The sequence below is a fragment of the Malus domestica genome, chromosome 14 (genome assembly GCF_042453785.1).
Source record: "Malus domestica chromosome 14, GDT2T_hap1".
In the NCBI taxonomy this organism is placed as follows: Eukaryota; Viridiplantae; Streptophyta; class Magnoliopsida; order Rosales; family Rosaceae; genus Malus; species Malus domestica.
In genome coordinates this window covers 3,498,178-3,507,014 of record NC_091674.1, presented here as the reverse complement: position 1 = coordinate 3,507,014, position 8,837 = coordinate 3,498,178, and the positions used below count along the sequence as shown (strand labels likewise).

General features: G+C 36.9%; 2 protein-coding genes across 5 annotated transcripts; both read left to right on the top strand.

Annotated features, from left to right (window-relative positions):
* The first annotated feature begins 1,093 nt into the window (after nt 1–1,093).
* LOC103454143 (uncharacterized) lies at nt 1,094–7,305 on the top strand. 4 transcript variants are annotated; one of them, XR_011575369.1, is made up of 14 exons: nt 1,094–1,207; nt 1,309–1,437; nt 1,538–1,611; nt 1,696–1,767; nt 1,866–1,894; nt 2,719–2,769; nt 3,243–3,293; nt 4,017–4,082; nt 4,197–4,273; nt 4,528–4,590; nt 4,785–4,932; nt 5,104–5,154; nt 5,580–5,698; nt 6,995–7,305. XR_011575369.1 is itself a non-coding variant. In XM_070812086.1 (14 exons), the coding sequence occupies exons 1-14, from the start codon at nt 1,149–1,151 to the stop codon at nt 7,130–7,132; spliced, it is 1,113 nt and encodes a 370-aa protein (XP_070668187.1). In that variant the 5' UTR covers nt 1,094–1,148; the 3' UTR covers nt 7,133–7,305. The 4 variants fall into 4 exon arrangements, 2 of the variants coding, with proteins under 2 accessions (XP_070668187.1, XP_070668188.1); XM_070812086.1 differs by having other exon boundaries at nt 5,594–5,698; XR_011575370.1 differs by lacking the exon at nt 4,528–4,590.
* Nucleotides 7,306–7,896: 591 nt separating this feature from the next.
* On the top strand, nt 7,897–8,745 carry LOC103454220 (transcription repressor OFP6). Its single transcript, XM_008393813.4, has one exon. It carries the CDS (start codon nt 8,005–8,007, stop codon nt 8,551–8,553), a length of 549 nt encoding a protein of 182 aa, XP_008392035.3. The 5' UTR covers nt 7,897–8,004; the 3' UTR covers nt 8,554–8,745.
* Nucleotides 8,746–8,837: the final 92 nt, after the last annotated feature.

Sequence of the window (8,837 nt, the reverse complement as noted above, 5' to 3'; positions counted from 1 at the left end):
AACCACATGCATAGTATGTGTGCAATTGCTAGTTATAACAAAACAAAGAGTATATCTATATTTGACAAAAAAAAAACAAGTATTATCTATATACACAAATTGACACACCCTGATAACCAAGGGGACACCAAAATCGAGGCATGTTGGCTGACACTAGGAACGTGACGAGACCATAATATGCAATTGGTGTGTAAAAAGTACAAGTAAATTAAAACCAAATCTAGAACAAATTTAATACAGGAGTTAGAGTGCGAATTGCGGTAAGAACCCTTATTACAATGCATCAACATCGGAACATAGATAAAAGTGCAGCAGAAAAGAGGATATTCCCATCTTGGGTAGGATAAATATTGTACAACTAATAGGAAATAAATTTCCTACATTGTCAGAATCCGCCTACGAACTCTTGCTCACCACAAAATCCATACTACGAAGTCATATAGAGGAGAGTAAAACAAAGAGTGTGAGTGAAAAAAAAAATGAAATTACCAAAAAAACCTTTGTTTCTCACAATAGTAACCCCTCATTGTAAAACGCATATAGTTTTATAAAACCATACAATAAATAAATATGAAAAACCAATACGAATAGTATAAAAGCAGTTCTATAAGGTACCGTTTGGTACGTGGGACGGGACGGGACGAAACGGGACGAGCCGTTCCGTCCTACGTTTGGTGCGCCTAAAAACTGTGGAACGGGTTGTCCCATGGGACGAAATTTGGCTGATTTTTCGTTCCACCTCTTCCCCCTGGAACGATCCGTTCCACATCCGTGGAACACAAATTTATAACGATTTATGATAAAATTTCTCCTTATCTTCTTCAATATTTACATCATCCATTCCGCCCTGTTCCGTCCCGTCCCGTCCCATCTTGTTTCATCCCGTCCTGTCCTGTTCCGTCCCGTCTGCGTACCAAACAGTACCTAAAGATACGAGTGAACCACAAATATTAAAAGTGTACAAAATATGCTCATTAAAGTGCAAACACATAAGCCCATGCACAAAGTAACTACATAAATAAGTTGAAAGTAATAATTACTTTCAACACGTCACATATAAGGCCCAGATCCAAAAGCAACTAATAAAGCCTGCCACTTAGAAATAACAAATTCAATAAGAAACTCTCGAAGCATATAAAGTAACAGAGATGCTTCTTCGACTCTTTCCTTCCATTAGCCCACCTCTCTCACTCTCCACCGGTTTCAGGTACTGTATAAGTTGATATTTGATTTTGTTTTCCGATGTGAGATTTTTGTATTGTCGAACATATAATTGTGGATTGAACAGTTTTTGATATTCTTATATAGATATATAAGGCCAAGGGCAAGCTACGGATTATACCGTGGAAGCAGAGAAATGGGTGAGAAGGAAAATTCCGAATCTGAAGTAATTCAAGTGAAGAATCGTGCCACATTTCGTCTGTGCAATGTGTCAAGGTTCTTACTTTTTGGCTACAAATTCTGTGATGTGTGATAGTTTTCGTGACGATTGTTTTGTGAATTGGGTTTTTTTTTTTCTGTTTGATATCTTGTTCAGTTTCACCACTGAAGTACTGGAGATCCCTGCAGACAATCCAACATTGCATGTTCTTGTTATACCTGGAAATCCAGGTGGGTTTTTGGGTTTTTGTGTTTATCTGGCTGGGATTGATTCAATTGTGAGAACTTACTATTTGGATTTTCGGTATATTGTAGGTATTGTTTCATTTTACAAAGACTTTGTGGAGTCGCTGTATGAGTTGCTTGGTGGAGCTGCGTCTGTGACAGGCAAGAATTGGGTGTTTTTTGTATGTCATTTTCGGTTAACTATTTTAGAGGTTGTAAAGTTTATGCTAATTTGTTTTCAAACTTGTGTCTATCATCAGCTGTTGGGCATATATCTCATACCAAAAAGGTATTACATTTTTCTTATACAAGGTTCAGTCATACTTGTATTAATCTTTGCATCAATTTTCACCACTTGCCCTTTGTTGCTCATGATTATCAGTACTTGGTACTATACTTTGGTTTCCTTTCCAACCAACTAATCGCCTTTAGAATCCGGCAAGTATTATGTTCAGGAATATGTTAAATTATGATAATACTAAGGTCAACCCTGGGTTACTAATGTGAAGAAACTGGAAACTAGGGTTCTGACAATTATTGTAAATTATTGAAGTATCCTAAGCTTCAAAATACCTGTAAATCAAGTTACTTTATCAGTTGGAGTGCATGAGGTGAACCAACTCAAGGGCTCTTTCATCTTTGTTTTTTGAAGGTAATTAATTTGGACAGATCACAGATGTGAGAGCCGAAAGCCACTAACAGGTCTTCTTACCTTTTTCTTGAAGAGAAAAGCTAAACCAAAATGAGTAGGAGTGTCTATGAATCAGTTATATTTTAGAGGGCACAATGATATATGTCTTCTGTAGTTAATAAAAGGGTGGTGGGCATCTTATGGTCCTCAGGTTCAAATGTTTCTGAATCTGAAAGATACAAACTTTCTTAAGATGGTTGCAAGAGTAAATTTCAACCAATTATGCATGCAAGTGCATACTTTGACCTTCCATTATATATATAGTAGTTCTTGCAAGTCTCATTTCACCCCTTTGTTTAGTTGAAGAATTATTTAATGACTTTCTATCATATATTATGTAAGATATTTGATCTTGTTTGATGCTTTGCTTCGGTGGTCTGTGGCATGGTCATGATTGTTATATGATATTCTCTTCTTGTTAGAACTGGGAGCATGGAAGGCTGTTCTCATTACAAGAACAAATTGATCATAAGGTAAACTGTGCATGCTTTATGGTTTTGTTTAAATGGTCGGGTGGACAAAAGAGACCAGAGATCTTTGATACATCTTCAAGTTGTTTGTGTGGTGGCTTAATGCCCCGTATAACGGAGTGAAGCATTTTGAATGCCATTTCTTCCGAAATCAATTGCCTTCTAGTTGACCTGCTTGTATTAAAAATATCAAACCGTGAAATCCAAATTACTGAATTGAGCATCTGAAATTATAAGTTTTCATGTCATTCCATGCGTTTGTTTTATTTTAAAAGCAGCAATCCAACTTTGGCTTGCAGATCTGACTTCTGTTTAGAACACTATTCGATTTCTCCTTTTCCAATACTTTTCCTATTGGCACTCATTCGCTAATTTGTCTATATTGGAACTTATTAATTATAACAGCGTCTCAGGCTTAACAGAATAGTATATTAGAGTCACATATAGTGCTTACTTGTAACTAAATTTGTGTGCAGATGGACTTCATCAAACAGGAATTGCAAAATAATGAAGTTCCTATATTACTGGTGCGATAATTTTCTCTCTCCAATTTCTGCTGCTAATTTCAGTTTAATGTCTGCTGTGTGGAGAAGAGGGGTGTATAAGTGCAATATCTGTTCCTAAATCACCTTAAGATTGTTGGACCAAGTTAGATATCTCTTGCATTTGAGTTCTGTAGCATTTGCTTGTCAGCAATGCTGTATCCACTAAACTTTATTTCTAGCATATACATCAGCAACAATGCAAAGACACATCCATTGCCTTTACTTTAACACTCAAGCACTCGTTAATCAGAAGCATTTCCCAGTGTCAATGCAAAATGTTCTCTTGTTTCAGTTTTTGTGTGTGATTGTTTACTGACAGTAGTATTTTTTTATGAACATAAGCATTGTGATTGAGTGCCCTCTCTTCCTCTGTTTTTTTTTTCATTCGGGTGTCATCCATAATGTATTTCTCCTATGTAGAAAATAGAGGGGTTTAATTGTTTAATGGGTGTGTTTTTAATCTTCGATCAATGGTTGGGTGATGAACATCTGTCAGCATTTCCTGGTTCTGAACGAGGATTATTAGTGTACCATATTTTTCAGTGTTCAAAAGTTGTTCTTCAGGTGGTGATCTCAACAAATTCTGTGACCACCAATTCATCCACAGGATTACAAGAAAGAATTTGAAAGATCGTAAAATTGATTTTCTTCGGCTTCTGATTTTTACTATCTTCTTATAAAACAGCTGAGTTTAGTTTCCTGCAGGTTGGGCACTCTATTGGTTCATATATATCTCTCGAAATGTTCAAAAGATCTCCAGAGAAGGTGACAACAACCCTGTACAGTTTTGTCTACTACTCATTTGTCATACTATTACTACCACCCATAGGTTTCTGACTACAAAGAACCTGTTACTTAACATTGCTTATGGAATTTTGGGTGACATTTTGTGTTGGACTCTATCCATTTTTGGCCTTAAACCGACAATCCATACAGCAGTCTTTCATCAGGAAGCTTGCAGCGTAAAATTCTTTCTTTGTTATGAATTCTTTTTATTTGGTCCCACGCATTAGCAGGATCTTCTGTGCTTCATGGACATGCAAATGCAATAGACAGTTATTATAATGAATGTTTTCCTGTTTTGCTGGTACCTTTCGGTTTTACTATTTTATTTCATGCCTACTTTCTGTGGTGTCTCTTAAGGTTTGTAGGTTTCACTTATGGCACAATTAAAGTTGAACTTTGAATGAGAATACTGACAGTTGATGAATTGTAGGGAACTGTTATTGACTCCAAAAAGTACACTCCTCCAAGTTGAGTTTCTCGTTTATGTGTTTAGGTGGGCGGAATGCCGGATGACTTATTTATAGTGTCAATAACAGCTCTCGTTGTTTTTAACCATTTATTGGAATTATCACTTGGTCCTAATGTATATTGACTGGTTCTGTTAAAACTCATTCTAGTGATATTAGTTGTGACAGTCTAACATTAAGGTATTCATGGAGAATAATATCACAGAATATTATGTTTCAGGTCCCGCATTATAAGTGTTGTCTTGAGCTTAATTGTTGCGCTGTTGGGATTGTTTCCTATCCGATTGTTGAGGTTAATTGTGACCACATTCCTTGGGAAGCTCTGGTCAGCTACTGCAGTTGAGGCTACTTGCTCTCACTTGGTAAAGGTAAAGGTTTTTCTTGTAATATTTTCAAAAACGTTGAGCTTATACCAATGTTCTACTGATTTTACTATTTTGCCACCATAAAGCAGTATGTTTTTTTTTCGTGAGTGTGTGCACACTCACATGCTTGTGTTTTGAATCTTTTCCGTCAACATTTGATTCGTGTACTTGCAGTACCATACCATGCGGAATGTCCTCTTTATGGCAATGACAGAATTCAGAAAGGTGAAACTCTTGGTTTTCTGTAAATTTTAAGATATTGTAACTGATTCTGAAAGTTACCAATAGTGTTTTGAAAAACTGTAGTTACTGACTGTGAGGATGTATATTGGCTTTGTGCTACTGCATCTACTGAGTGCATCCTTTATCTGATTTGACGAATGAGTTCTTTCCTAATTGGTATTCATGTATGCATTCAAATCTGTTATCCTCATGTTAACAGGAAAGTTATAGCACTAATACATTCGACTGAAAAGTTTCCAGTTTCCACGACGGTGTTAGACTATTTATTCTAGACAATATTTTCTTTGTTAAGATATGATATTCTCTTTGCATGTTTTGCATCTTCAGCTTCAACAAACACCAAATTTGCTGCATAGTTCATCTAGGAAAGTTAGAACTGTGATAAACACATTTTGTGCTTACCATAGGACTACACTGTCAGCTTTCAGAAACACCAGATTGGGCATTCATGAGGGAAAAGCAGCACAAAATGGCATTTTTGTTCGGCGTTGATGATCACTGGGGTCCACTGCAAATGTTCGAAGAGGTAAAATTAAATAGTTCTTTTCAATGTTGATTTTGGAAGTCAAGTACCATTGAGATTTAAGAAATTAATAGGGATATCGTGTCCCTGCCTGTTTGTGCAAATGGATATGTTGCGAATGCATCTATAGGTAGAAAACAAATGTGAAGTCTCATGACCTTCCGGACCCCAGAGATTCCCAGATACCTTTAACGTGTGCTTCTTGCATGAAATTTGCAGCCACTCTCTTTTTCGTTTTCGATCTGGAAAAGAATATAACCAAGAGAGTAGCTTACAACTCCACCAAGAGTAGGAATCTAGGAAGATCTGGGGCCCGGAAGGTTTTAGCACATACGTTGTTCGCTCAAGCCTAGTGAATATATTTTGATTTATGTCATCGATATCTTTTGAAGAAGGGAGTTTTAACAAAACACTTTTGGTACTGTTTACTTTTAACGAAAAACCACATTTATACGTTTGTCTGGTACTATTCACTATACCTTTAAAAAGAGCTTTTCATTAAACGATAAGTTTTTTTTGAACTTTTTGTTAGTTTTCCTTTTGGAGAGCTGCTTAGTAATATAATCACCTATGCACTGCTAACAAGAGGAGTTTTTTGCTATGAGATAATAAATTGATTAGAGATAAGACTTTACGAGACTCCAAAGGTTTAGCATTTCTTATACCGTTTTTAAGTTTAAACTGTGGGGTAATGTTTTAGCGATGATTCCTTATCATGGTTTTCATATGAGAAAAGTATATGATCACAGTTTTGTCCCCGACAAACATTGATTGAGAATGCTTAAATGGCCAATAAATTTGGGTTCTCTTAGAAAATTTTCTTTCCAAGTAGATATACGATATAGTACGGATGAGATAAAGTGGTTGCGGTTCTTGATGCTATTGAGTGTTAAATGTGTGTTGCAATTTTGTTTGGAAAAATGATTTCTAAACGCCATTTTTCACCTTTTGCACACCCTCTGTTTTAAAGGAAAACTAATGAAAAATGTTTGAAAACTTTGAATTTTAACGATAAGGACAAATAAAGGGTAAAGTGAATAGTATCATGATTGACTTTTTAGTGTAAAAATATGGTTTTTCGTTAAAGTAAACAATACCGAAAGTTTTTCCTTAAAATTCCTTTTTTTTTTTGTCATTGAATTAAACAAATCAAAAGAGAATCAGATGTCCATATTTAAGAGGATATGTGTAGAAGGTGTAAAATGGCGAGCAGATTGCACTCCCCTTTGGTTTGGGCATTCTTTTACTTTTGCTGTTGGCACTGGGCTTATTACTACTTTGTATTTCTGTGGGTCCCAGATTTCCAAGCAGGTCCCAGATGCTGTTCTATCAATTGAAAGAGAGGGCCATACTCATGCTTTTTGTTGCACTGAAGCAGGCTCAATGTGGGTTGCTGAGCATGTAGCAGGCTTGATCAAGAACAATCAAGCGTCATAGATATACCTGCCCTCGCTACTAGCTAGCCCACCATGTTTGTCTTTAGGATTTGCAAATATTACACTTTCAGTTGGATGGATAAGTCAATAAATAAAATAAATCAAAAGACTTGATTGTTGCTTGATTAGTTATACTATTAATAAAGGGATGTGATATCCACACACCTCTTTTTACTTCTCTTACACTTTTTTTGTTTTCGATCATCGGATCAGATGAATTGAAGAAAATCAACGGACATAAATTAATAAAGAGTGTGTGAGAAGTAAAAAATGATGTGTGGATAACACACCCCTTAATAAATTTGATGAGCTGCTTGCTTATGAACAACGAAGGATTCTTTTGTGTAACCGGTTGTATATCCGCTCTCCTTATCTCTAATACACATATGAACTTAAGCTATATGATCGTGAACAACTGAGAGGTCTTTAGTTAAAATAACAAAACTATTATCCCATATTTATTGATTACATCTCCCTCGCATAAGATTTAAGAAGGATTTATCTGAGTGCTCTACATTATAGGCATTACTCACTCCGTGAATTAATTATTAGCTTTGCATCACTTGAAGGCAGATGGTACCACACCATGATGACAAGGAAGCAACACATCAAGTACACAACCCGTGTATTCTTTCTGGTAGTCAAATCGTGCGGTTGAGATCAGACTGTCATAGAAACAGATCACAGGACAGTCATTTTAGCATGCAGGTGACCCTTCAGGAGCTCACGTGCAGACTTTATAGAGAGAGATAGAGATAGCTCCTCTCCCAATCCACTTAGTCAAATCCTTTCATCCCAACAACTCTCAGTTGCTTCCTCAACTCAAAACCTCTCTCTCTCTCTCTCTCTCTCTCTCTCTCTAAAACACACACAATGCCTACAACAACCAGAAGAAAGCTCCGGCTGAGCAAAGTCACAGTCGACATAGGGTGCGGCAGCTGCAGAAAACCCAGTAAGCTCTTCCAAATGTTCAACCCTAAACCTAAACCCTCCTCCAAAACCCTAAAAAACAACCACTTTCCTCCTCCTCCTTCTTCTTCTTCAACCCCACGCAACAATTACAACAAACTCTACAAAGACAACGACCACGCTCCTTTTTTAGTCACAGATTCCGACACGAAGAGCACGAGACCAGTCAACGGATTCGGTAGAATCGGCAACGAGAGCGTGGCCGTGGAGAAAGACTCCGGCGACCCTTACTTGGATTTTCGACACTCGATGCTACAGATGATACTGGAGAACGAGATATACTCCAAAGACGATCTCCGGGAGCTTCTCAACTGTTTCCTGCAGCTCAACTCTCCCTGCAACCACGGCATTATCATCAGGGTCTTCACTGAGATCTGGAATGCTGTTTTCTCTGTCAGGTCTGGAGGTTCGACGTTGCTGCACTTTGCGAGCAACAAGTCATGCGACTACTAGCTGAAGTTGTATCTTGTGCACGTGCAACGGAGTTGGGAGCCTGAGTTTCCATTTACATGTCGAGTTAAGAAGAAAGACAATGGGATTAAATCAAGTTATTTAAGGTCTTTTGTATGGTTGTGGGGTGCATGTAACGTAAAGAAATATTTTCCATGAATCAAATATTATATGAATTATGGTTACGATTTTTTATTTGTTTTGTTGTATTAATTATATTTTACCACTTTCCTAGAGTACAAAATAAAGTAAATCGTCGGATGATATAATGTGAGATCATGAGTTTT

What these genes read in the sequence shown, in the direction of transcription:
- LOC103454143 (XM_070812086.1), top strand. Translation starts at nt 1,149, where the DNA reads ATGCTTCTTCGACTCTTTCCTTCCATTAGCCCACCTCTCTCACTCTCC. An exon ending in GATCTCCAGAGAAGGTGACA is followed by an intron (nt 4,083 to 4,196) that starts ACAACCCTGTAC and finishes TTTTGGGTGACA; the next exon opens with TTTTGTGTTGGACTCTATCC. An exon ending in TTTCTCGTTTATGTGTTTAG is followed by an intron (nt 4,591 to 4,784) that starts GTGGGCGGAATG and finishes ATTATGTTTCAG; the next exon opens with GTCCCGCATTATAAGTGTTG.
- LOC103454220 (XM_008393813.4), top strand. Translation starts at nt 8,005, where the DNA reads ATGCCTACAACAACCAGAAGAAAGCTCCGGCTGAGCAAAGTCACAGTC.